Here is a 12,340-nt window from a genome sequence, read left to right as displayed (position 1 = left end):
TAGGACAACATGATCTGCCCCTACCTGACTGGAATGAAAACTAAACTTATTCAACAATTCTTGTTGGTAAATCTCATTTCTGTTTGGTTACAAACTTTACCAAAAAACTAGAAGAAAAGAATGTTCTGGAAAACGATTCTAGTAGGAAATCGACTTGTTGTAAGCTAGTGTTCTACTGTCAAATGATTACATTGCCACATTATAATTACAATTCATAGTTCAAATCCATTGTAATCTTGTGCCCCAGTAAATCTCAATTTCGAAATTACAGTGTTAAATTCTAACATAATTACAAACTCGTTTTTTACAACATTGTTTTATATGATCAGCATACAATGTGCAAGCTTTTCTAGAGTCTAAAATTGCATCAATATAAAACTATTTATTGTGTAGTTCAATTCTTATAATTGTACATCAGTCTTTGCAGAGAGACCCCTTCTCAAAAAACGTGACCACACAATGAGAATTCTAGAGCTGAAAATTGATATTTTAGTGCTGCAAGGGAGGGTCGTTTTTCAACTCCACACACGCAAGTGATTTATCTAAGAGAGTTAAAGAAAAAGGAAAATGTAATTTCTCACCACTAAACAGTCAGTCACATTTTTCATTAACAATGTGTGTCCTATGAAGTCCTTTGTTTACCGATTCTGGTTAAGCTACTGCCATCCTTACGTGCAGCCACGGTGGGCCCACAATGGCAGCTTTATATGATTCTATCATCAGCAAGTCATGGTGAGAAGAAGAAGTGGTTTAAAACAAAAGATTAAGACACTTAATTCTAATAGAAATTCAAAAGAAGAACTTGAAAAAAAACGAAAGAAATTGAGAGCTTTACTCTTAAATGCAGCATTGCCACACCCAAGAGTCTTCCCACCCAAAACCCACCCGGTGTTCGGTAGTGCTTGTGTTACTGGGGTAGCTAGGTTGTGGGTCATGTGTGTGGTGGTGGCAGGGCTGAAAGGGGGAGTGGTAATGAAAGGTTTGGGATCTAAGAGGATAGGAACATTGAGGAAGTGGTTTTCAAGCAAGGGCAGAGGAGTGATGTTCATGGTTGTGATGGGTTCTGGTAAATCTGTTTGTAAGTGGAAAGATATGCTCAGCTGGCCTGATAAAAATACTCTGCTTGGGTGTCCAGTCAAATGGTCGACAGACAAATGGTCGACAGGACAAATGGTCGACACAATTTGGTCAACAGGTCAAATGGTCGAATTGTTTTTTATTTATATATATATTTTTTAGGTTTTCGTTTAGGGAAAAAAAGGGGGTTTTAGCAAAAGAAAGGGGGTTGGGGGGACCCCCCCCCAAAAAAATGAAAAAAACCAACAAAAAAAACATTCGACCATTTGACCTGTCGACGTTTTGGTGTCGACCATTTGTCCTGTCGACCATTTATTTTTTCGACCAAATGACCTAGAACCCTTTGCTTGCATTACAGTTATGGGCACATGATTTCTCCTCTGGGAACAATGCTCAGCATAATTCCTCCGCTTTCAAAAACATCCTGGCATAATTGATCTCCAGTGGAACAATTCCTGGCATTCTCCCTCTGCTTGCTCTGCAGCTCCTGGCATAGCTACTTGCTTGCAATAGACCTTCGTAGCATACTTTCACTTCTTTCATTCACATTCCTAGCATTGCTCTCCACTTGGAACCATGTTTTGGCATAATGTCCCTCTTCATAATACAATTCCAGGAAAAGAATTCCCTGCAGGAACTTGGGTAATGAGTTGGATTGGTGCAATGGCAGTATGTTGTTCCAAAAAGGAAAGTTGCAGATGTGATGGCTACTCGCTGGGCACACGAAATACCATTGCAATGTACATCTTGTGGGGCACTGCTTGTTGTGTATGATTGCCTGCATTTTTGTCTCTTACTAGTTTGTGGGAAGCCTGTTATTTCGAGTCGCATTGTTGGTGGACAGAATGCCCAGACTGGACAATGGCCCTGGCAGATCAGTTTGCAGAAAAGTGGGAGCCACCATTGCGGAGGGTCCCTAATCAGCAATAATTGGGTTGTCTCAGCGGCTCACTGCATTGCAAAGTAAGTACCACCAGTTGGATTTGTGACCATAATCCAAATAATTCACTTAAACATTTGTATGGCCCTGGCTATCTGTAATAAAGATCCACACACCACAGAAGAAGCTGAGGACGATTGGGCGATTGCGATGGTGTGAGCGCGGTCTCTTCTTTCCTCTCTCATAGTTATTAATGCAAGTGGTGAGAGTGCAGAGTGCATATGTTGTTTACAAGTGTGGTAAATCGGACTCAGGAGGCAGCCCAGAAGTAATGGCAAAACAGTAAAGTTTTATTGAACATAAGAAGAAGACCTATTCTAACTCTAGTGCTAATGTAAATCTTAGCACTATCTAAAAAGAAAGAAGTTTGGCTAGTGCTAGTCATAAATCCTACAAAAAGCATACCGTCCTCTGTCCCAAAAGATGAATCTTAACTATCTACTTACCCAAGAAAGCTAACATAAAGTTGACCAGAAAAAGTATTCGATAGCAATGTTCCTTCCCTGACTGAAGTGGTGGCTGGTTTCTGACCCCCACCCAATTGTCCAACTATAGTCTTCCAGGTCTTGCGCCTGGTGGGAAGTTTGTACATTAATGTCTATCATGACTCTGGTTTTTGGGGATATCAGTCTTTGGGAGTCATGATGACCTTGCCAGTGCGGTAATACCTTGCCGGTAATTCCATTTAATGGCACGTTACCGCACCAGCAAAGTACAAGTCTACCAGTGGGGTGGTTGGAAGGACCTCCAGCTAAAAGCTGGAGGTCATTCTGCCTCCTTACTGGAAAACACTGATATTACAGGCGCTAGTAATAACAGCGCCTTTAATACATGGCCAAATTCCCCCAAGGAATCCAATAGGACTCCATAGAATGGGGATCAACACCTTCTACCACCACTTGTAATCCGGTGGACATTCCAAGTGGCGGTATGGGTACAAGGCATACATTAGTTTTCAAAAATTGATTAGCAGAATTTGCTAATTCAAGTTTTCTTGATTAGCAAACACACTTATTTGATTAGCAATTTTGCGCTAGAACTTTAAAAGTCACCAAACTGAAGTAAGACAGGACTGTATGTAAAATGTTAGGTGCATGAACGGACATAAATAGATATAATAAGGCTCTGAAAAATGTTTTCAGTGCTAGGCTCTGTGCAGCTGGATGCAGCCGGTGTTGCACAGAGCTTTGTCCTTCATATTGTATCCTTGACCCAACATTTGCTGTGTAAGAAGTGCAGAAGTTTCATAAAACCGAAAAGTTCAAGGAAAATCAAAACCTGAGTCTAAGTACATACTATGGTTTTGCAGCAGACAGGCTAATTGATATCAACTGTTTTCAATATAGCGTTAATGACCACTTTCAAGGGGAGGTGAGGGGTGGGCAGGGCTGCTACTGGGCCTGCCAGTAGCGGCCGCTACTGGCCCTCAAGCCTGAGTCGGGTAAGCACAGCATTCCAGCTCTGTGCATGCATAAAAGTGACATGTATCACTGTTAGTACTTAGAGCTGCCACCTGGGGTTCTGATACTTTTGTTTGTTTGTTTTTAAGTGTGCAATTCATGCTTCCCTTTTAAAAGAAATTACCCATATATTTCGCAATTGGAAATCATTATTTTCAGGACCTAATTTTGAGCAAGGAGGTGTGCAGTTGAGTGGCAAGGGGGTTGAGGTATGGCACTCCAGTGGAAACTTGTCATGGGGCATTGCCTCCAAGGACAGGGTGAAGGCTGGGGACAGGCACAGCAGCCCGGCATGAAATGTGGGTATCTGCTTGCAGATTCTGTTTCCGTACCTAGCCCGACTGCCCAGCTCTCTCCCTGCTAATCAGCTCTCTCCCTGCTAATATATAATGCAATCATAATCATAGAGCAAAGCGAGCTCTGGAAGCGAACTGCAGTGTATGGTATTGCAGTAGATCTGTAGAAGCAAAGACTGGATATACTATTGATCACTACTTTGTGTAAACTTCCAGTTCAATTTGTGTATACATTATGTAAGAGGCAAGAAAATAAGCAGCCAAGCAGAGTGGATGGTGAGCAGGCAGAGTAGTTGGCAAACTAGGTGGAATATTGTAGTTTTGCACCCCTCTCACTTTCAGGGGAGCTGGTATAAAGCAACCGGGTGATTAGAGAGATTGTCAAGGAGTTTGGCATCAGCTCATGGGTTGAGTACCAGTTGTACAGGAGGTCACGGAACTAGGTCCTCCATCAAAAGCATTTTGTCGTGTGATCATGTCCATTTTCAAAACTGTTCACTCGTCAAAATGATGCACTTTCACCGACAAAATGAAATTTAGTTTACACTATGAGATTTAGATACACCAACTTCAACTTTCCTGAAAAATATTGAGATAATCCAGTGTTTTACAGTAGCAATACTGTAATTATGAATTATGCAACAACTTACATTTTTAGGAAGGGAATTGCAGCACTGTCTTTAAAATAAATCAAGTTAACACATACTGGTCTTTGCCAGACAGGATATAGTTAGCTCAGTATCATCCTGATTACTTTTGGTTTGCAATTATTTGAAAAAGAGAGAATATTTCTTGCCAAGCACTCTAAGTAAGGCATGGTATCAACAGTAAGAAAGACACAAGTGACCACAGTTCAAGGGTCTTTATTGAACTTCAAAAATGGGTTTAAAAAACGCCTATCTAATCCTAAATCTACAGATGTGAGCAAGATGCGGCCATACAATAATAATAACGCAGTCCTCGTAGTGTCTTGTCAAAATAAAAGGGCCTATACTAATAAACATATTGCCAATACTTACCTCTAAATACAAATAATCTGGGAAACAATGTTACAAAAAAGAAAGAAGTGTTCACAAAATGATATGTCAGGATGTCAGGCCGTTGGTCTCCCTTCCTCATGTTTTCAGCATGGCACAAGGCGGTACACTCAAGCTTAATACAGTCTCTGGCTTCTCTAGCACGAGGATTCAATTCAGTCATTAGCATCAGGGCCTTCCGTGCCCAAGTCTCTTTGCTTTTCAAAGTCCCTTCATTCAGGGGACCTGATTCGACAAACAAACAATACGCTATTTTCCTCTTTCAGATTATCACGAATACTCAAGTTCTTAGGTGATTCGCTATTCACCTCAGATCCCCATTAGCCGGGCCAAGAACCTTTCACCACAATGTTTATATATTATTTATGCATCCAATTCCTCATAGGGTATTATTTCTCAGGTGACTCACTGTTCACCCCGGATCCCCCTCAGTAGGGCTCAGATCTCAGATCCTCTGCCATGCTTTCATTTTAAGTATGCATGTGTATTTCCACTGTAAGAACACAGAATCATTATATGTGCACAATAAGGTCAGTATTGCCACTGTAAAATGACATTGTCATGCTGCTGTACCGATACATGCCCGTTTTGCAACTGTAAGACCCTTGCATGTTGGTGGTATGAAATAATGCAGTAGTGTCACTGTAAAACGGAATTGCCATGCTGGCTGTGATAACACATTCCAGTGTTGTCACTCTAAAAGCACACTCACGTTGGCAATGTCCAATAATGCCTTTGTGTGCCACTATAAGTACAAACTCATGTTGTCCTTTGCTCAGTAATTCCACTTTAAGAACACGTTCATGTTGTCTGTGCCCTACAATGCTGAAATGTAAGAAGACATTCCCATGGTGGCTGTCTACAATTATACATGTATTTCCACTGTAAGAACACACCATCATTATCTGCCCACAACTATGTCAGTCTTGCCACTGTAAGATGACATTATAATGCTGACTGTGCCAATAGATGTCAGTATTGCAACTGCAAGATTCCTCTCATGTTGGCTGTACACAATAGTGGCAACATTGTCTCTTTAGGAAACCAGCATTGCTTGCTGTGCCCAATAATTCCAGTATTGGCACTGTGATGTATAGGTGTGGCCGGGGCTCTCTAGCAGTCACCCCAATTATCAGCAGAGAACACTTGGGCCCATCAAAGACTCCCTGCCACAAGAACAGAAGACTCGGCCATGGGGCAAAGTTACTGGCTTTTATTAGCAAACAAAATGACAGGGATAACACCAGAAAAACAAGTATCCTCCGGAGCTCTCGTCTTGTAAGCATGTGTCGCCTAGTTTTATCCTGGTGTGGTGTTACAAATCCAGAAACCTATCACACATTTACATTAGTCAGTTTGGGTAGGCTACATATGGGAGCTATGCAGGTTAGTTCTACCATTGGATAGCCATATCTAGTGGCTCCTCCTTGGACCACCTCTACTAGTATCAAATGTTGGACGGTCGCATTGCAACAAATCATATCCCCACTTGAAAGGTGAAACTGGATTGGGCAGAATGTGTCCTCCCAACCCTGGAACCCTGGTTGGTTCCCAGACTGAGTGTACCTTTTCAAAGCAATGGGAATGAACATGAAATTGTGAAGTGTTCCCTCATGTTGCTATCTCTGATCACCTAACACTGGGAGAATGCATTCAGTTCGCAGGCAACACTTGTAACTTTTCCCCCTCTGGTTTGATGGAAACAGTCCTCTTCATCCACCTTGGTTGAATGGGCATTGTCCTGTTCGGCCGGGTCATGTTTGTGGGGACTATGAAATGGAGCTGTCCTGCTTGTAATTATGAGGATTGTAGCCTGATTTTCTGTAGGTGGCTCATTGTCTTGTTAACTGGAACTTTCCGTCTACACTTGTCCTTGGCTGGGTGCCTTGTCTCTGCATGCTGCTGGCTAGGCGATCATGTCAGCTTTTCCATGTACCCGAAGCCTGTCTCTCCTTTGTCACTCGTTTCATAGACCTATAGCTTCCATATCATTCCCTATGGCTTCTCTATGTTAGTGGCAGTCAAATGTGCAAGCTAAATATATGAACTCTTTGCATCTTGTGGTTTCAGCTTTGGCGAAAGATATGAATATAAAGAAATATTTATCTGTGTCCGTCCTGTACCTATGTGAGTCATAGGCATGTGCTTCGTGGCTATATGTAGTAAACTAGTGCATGTTCGTGTAACTTCATGAATGGATGAATATGTGCTTCATGTATAATGCGGCTTTATCTTGATGTCGGTAATGATGTAATTTATTTCTTGCTTTGCAGTCAGTCAACTTGCTCTATCTATGTCATTTATGTGTCATCCAAATCATCAATTGGGTATGGTCTGAACGGCTGTCTGAGAGGATAACTCTTGCCATGCTGGCTGTGCCAATACATACCAGTATTGTCCCTATAAGAACACACTCATGTTGGCTATGTTCAATAATGATAGTTTTGTCACTGAAAGAAGACATTTGGCCTCATTACGAGTCCGGCTTTTGCTGTGCCCGAAAAACCGGCAGGCTGCCGCCGCATCCATATTACCATTCCGCCTCCGTGATTGCCAGAATCATTATAACCCCAGTGGCCCGGTAATTCCAGAGGAGTAATTCTGTAAATTCCCATTTCCATGGAGTCCAATAGGACTCCATGGGGATGGAAAACATGGAAACACTGGTTCTGTCTATGACAGGGCCAGTGTTTCCATGTCTGCCTGCAGGCGGGTGGTGTTAAACCCACCAGGTCAGACCTGGCGGGGATGACACCTCCCACCTGCAGGACTCTGAATCAGCTGGTCTGGAAACAACAGTGGCAGCAGTTTTACCGCCACCGTTGTTTCCTGACTGGCAGGGTCGTAATGAGACCCATTGTCATGCTGATTGAATCAATATATACTATTGCGAATATAAGAACACACTTATGTTGGCTATGGCCAATATTGCCTGCATCACTAGTGTAAGGAGACCCAATGTATGCCTGTGTTGCCCTGAAAAGCATTAATTTGCAGCCAGTGTCCAAAATGTATCAGGTTTCACATACAATATATCTCACAGCCTGCACCTCCCTGACTCCTCACCCCAGCTCCCCCAGTACAGGGATTCATTTCTCCCTCCCCACACATCCATACAGGTTGTATTCACACACATGCACATACACAAATGCACACACATTCACATATGCGCACACTATTATATATTATTTTCTCATGTGTTCACCAGCACTCAGGACTCCACATCACTGTCAGATTTGTAGGAGGACTCCACATTGTGCAAGCAAGGAAGATGCAGGAATAAAAGGTGTCAATCAACAAACCTAGCTACGTCATGCTTCCGGCACATGTGTCAGGGGCATGAATTCAGCACCCTTTGCTGCCCTTAATAGTTGATGTGTCCAGGAGTGCCCCCTTTACAAAAATTGTCCTGCAGAGCCCCAGCTATCAAACTCAGTGGGCTATACAACTATTGAGAAGCAAAATGCCTCTGCTTTGCAATGTTCATTTGGCAAGTCCAGACTAGGTTACTCCTTGAAAATGGTATACTGTGTATCTATTAACACCGACTGGCCCAGGACCACTTCTTCAGTTTCTTGCTACAGCTGAGGGAGTGATCAAGTCTTACATGGCCTTCCCTCCTCTGGCTCTTACATAAATGGTGACAGGGCATTGCATTGTTGCCCATTTTGGATGAATTGTCACAAGCTGCCTCTGTGTGTTTTGCAGTGCTGCAGCACTTGCATGTTGTGGACTGTTCTAGGTGGGTGGTCCACCCACCTCCTGAAGCCCCGTTGTGCAGTACCTCCTCATCAACCCCTGATGTCTCCCTATGCAGCCCCCCAATGCCAAGTGTCCACATGTGTCTTCTCCCTCTGCAACACCGAATGTGCCCATGTGGCAGCCCTGCCCAATCCCTGTTTTCACTTTTTGCAGTTACAGCCTTCAACTTAACCGACCCTCATTCATGTACTGACACTGATGCAGTTGCCATTAGACAGAACTGTTTTCATCCCATACACTTTCTGTCACTTTTGCTCATCAAAAAAAGAAATCCAAAATGACAGGTAAATAAGTCCAATCCATCATTCATCCAACAGACTGCATTTGTAACAGCTGTTCTTGATGCAAGATTTCAGTTAGATTGTGGCATAACACATCACTACCAAATGTGGCACGGGCACCACACTGAAACACTTCTAAGCTACCTTAAAATTCACTGTCAAGTCTCACATTAATGCAAAGAGAGACGTTTTGTCACTTTTACAGCCCTGCACCACTATTTAAATTGGTGTCTGAGGGCCTCATTCCGAGTATGGAGGTAATCATGGCGGTATTTGCACCATGACTACCTCCAATACCGGTACCGAGTCTGCCCTGGTTCAATGGGGACTTACCGGTCTATTCCGACCTTTGCGGGACCGTTAAGTCCCCAGTGAAAAAGCCATTGCCCATTCCCATTTGAGCCCCCATAGGGATCAATGGAAAGGGGGAAGGCGCTAATAACGGTACCGCAAATTGCAGTACCGTTATTAGCTCTAAAGTCCCTTAACGGGTCCCGTCCATAACGCCTGGTAAAACCAGGCGTTATGAAAGGGACCCGGTAAGGGAACTCGGAATAGGGCACAAAGGGATTACCGGCACCGGTGTCCTTACCGATGCCCGGTATCCCTTTGCGCCCACCTCATAATGAAGCCCCGAGTCTCAGTGGGGTTGAAAAATGGCATATTGCTAGTTAGCGAGCAACAGTCTACTAGAAATCACAGATCTTACATATCAAATGTATGTTTCATTAAAAACAAAACGCTTTATAGCAACTAAAATCTAATAAATCGAAAAGACACTATAAAAAATTAATTAAAAACATAGTAAAAAGCTATAAAAATTTCACCTTTCACTAAACATAGATTACCCTGGTGCACACTTTAAGTTACTGCATAAACCTTTCACTCACTTCACTGAATGATGGAACATTAAGTTAAGCCTTCAACGGTATACAGTATTAATAACAAAAAAACACCAAATTCATTTATAACGAAACATAAATAAGGAAAAATAACACATTTTTTAAAGAAACTATGTGTGGGGGTCGGGGTAAAGGGTTACATCTTGTGGGGAGGGGTTTGGGGTGGGTTTTTAGCAAGGGGAAGCAGGGGTTTTGGGTTGTGGGCCCCCCCAGAAAAAAGGGTAGTAAAAGTAAGAGGTTGGTGCATAAAGGTGAATAGGGATTGCCAGGGATCATTATTAATCTAACCCTAGATTCATGAAAATGCAGGTCATGATAATGTGCAGCCTACATCCATTGGTGGAGGTTAAGAGAGAACCCTTTTTAAGTGAGCCTGCAGAGTTCGTCATGAAGACCTGAGACTTGGATGGTGGGGGAGAAACTGCTGTGACGATTCACAGAATCTTGTCAGTACTCCCCAGTGGTGAGCCCTTCCCTGTGAGGCTAGGAAGGTGAGGATGCTACCCAATAATCCACCTAGGGGTAGTAAAAAGTGGGTGGACCTCACAGGGAAAGACTCCTTTCTGGGGATGGGGTCTCCCTTTCCATTCAGGAACCCCTTTGCCCTCTCATCCCTGAGACTTGAAGACGTCCTCAAAGTATTATTATCCCATATGAAAGCACTACTGTTATAAATTGTAATTCTCCATCTAATACTTACTCAGAGGTTGAGCACAGTAAAATCAATTAAGGTCCAGGACATTTACAAGTCTTTCCTGAAATTATTGAGACAAAGGAGAGTGCTCGAGGATGCATACTGAGTATTCACACACTAAGTACTGAGACGTGGAGGCCACTAGGAAGGATGAAGATGTGCCAAACAAAACTTGGGAAGGACTGTGATCTTACGCTGGGGACAGCTCAGGTTATTTGGATAAAAAGAGACAAAGGGAAAAGAACCAGGTGTGAAACTGGAGAGCCTGGGAGATTCGAAATGGGTTAGAGGACAAAACGCTGGGGAAGCTGACGAGTACTGTGGAGGACGCCAGGGTTAGACTGAGGGAATCCGCTGCAGCCCGACTGACTGAGGGCTTACCAGGAAGACTGAAGTTGGAAAACAGTGGAGCGACCTACTGGAGGAGGACCGACTGGTCCAAGAATGGTGCTGATAGGGTTCAGCTGCAGAGAGGCTCCCGGAGTCGATGTGGGGCACGAGAAAGCGAGACAAAAAGTCACAGAGGCTGTCACAGTGATCAACTGCCCCTGGAAGAACCAGTAACATGTCCTGCTACACATATAGGTAACAGGGAACATGGGAAAACCGATAAGGGAGTGGGGCCAACCAAGAGCAGCATCCAACTTGATCTTCCTTGTCCCAGTAGTCTAGTTAAAGCTACGGAAAACAGAAAGTGTTCGCAAAGTATTCGCCCTCATCTTAGTGATAAATACAAAAATGTAAGCCTGGGAAGCCGTGGGACTAATCTCCCTCGTCCCTGTGATTACCAACAAAGTGCCACCAGTGGGAATACGAATAACATGGATCTCTCTTGTCTCAGAGAAGGTGGTGAATGTAAAGCCAGCGTGGGAAGCCAGAGCAGTGATCTTCCTCTTAAGAGACTGTGATAATAGAATCTTAAATGTCAATTACACTGCGACTGATTCCCTTCATAACTGTGAGTGTGATATAAGAGAGAAAGACATAAGAAACCGTCGGATTGGCCTCCCTGGTTTGAGAATTACCACAGTCAGAAGGAAGAAGATTACATTAGGACTTCAATGATCAGAGGTTGACTCTTTAACTGTGGGAGATTGAAGAATGTAATTGTAAATAAGGGAACAATTGAAAGGCAAATAGTCTATTGGAATGGAAGGCAGAGTAAAAAACGGACTGAACAATCGTCATCACTGACACTGACATTTCACCATAAGATCCTGTGCAGGTTAGTTCAATGATGTTTGGGAGGCATAGCTGGTCTCTTGTGGTGATGGAGGTATACACACAATCATTTGGAAGCCTATAGCTGCGTGAGCAGGTCATTGTGAAATCTAAGGGACACTGAAGAAACCTGTCAAGATCCAAACACTGCTTCAGGTGGGATGGAGGGATCTGGTGTAGGATGAGTTTCTACCAACAGATTCCTTAAAACAGATGTGTTGATGGCTTTCTTAAACACTCAGCAGCTGGGCGATTCACTAGCTCTGGGTCAGGTGAATCCCAGTCATGGGCCAGTGACCTTCATGGCTCGCCTCCGTGTTTGAAATTAGCCTTGATGATGAGCTTATGCTGCAAGTCTAAGGTTGTGGTTGGGCCTATAATGACAGACTGGAATTTGCCCTGGCATGTCCGATGAAATAAGGAGAGGATTTTAAAATGTGTTCTCTGATCCACTACCAGCCATTCGAGCTCTTACTGGTAAGGGTCTTGTGGTCGACTTTTAAATGGGAACACTGTCTAGCAGCTTGATTTTGGATCCTATGGGGTTGCTGGTGCTCAATCTTTGGAGCTCCTGCATAATCTGCATTGCACTAGTTGGGATGGGAAACTACCAGAGCCCTGTTTTGTTATATCCAGTGGGGCGCCTGAGGAAGCAGGGGAAAGGGGGAGA

At 43.4% G+C, this 12,340-nt stretch overlaps 1 protein-coding gene across 1 annotated transcript in view; it reads left to right on the top strand.

Moving 5' to 3' along the window:
• LOC138580919 (serine protease 33-like) overlaps positions 1-12,340 on the top strand; it is a 393,743-nt gene that overhangs the window by 182,346 nt on the left and 199,057 nt on the right. The window contains exon 3 of the mRNA XM_069651851.1: positions 1,878-2,040. Within this exon, the coding sequence (XP_069507952.1) occupies positions 1,878-2,040 (163 nt within the window). The remainder of the gene's footprint in view (positions 1-1,877; positions 2,041-12,340) is intronic.

The sequence above is a fragment of the Ambystoma mexicanum genome, chromosome 3p, assembly GCF_040938575.1.
Source record: "Ambystoma mexicanum isolate Mex_15411 chromosome 3p, UKY_AmexF1_1, whole genome shotgun sequence".
NCBI classification, from domain to species: domain Eukaryota; kingdom Metazoa; phylum Chordata; class Amphibia; order Caudata; family Ambystomatidae; genus Ambystoma; species Ambystoma mexicanum.
This window is presented reverse-complemented; position numbering and strand designations above follow the sequence as displayed.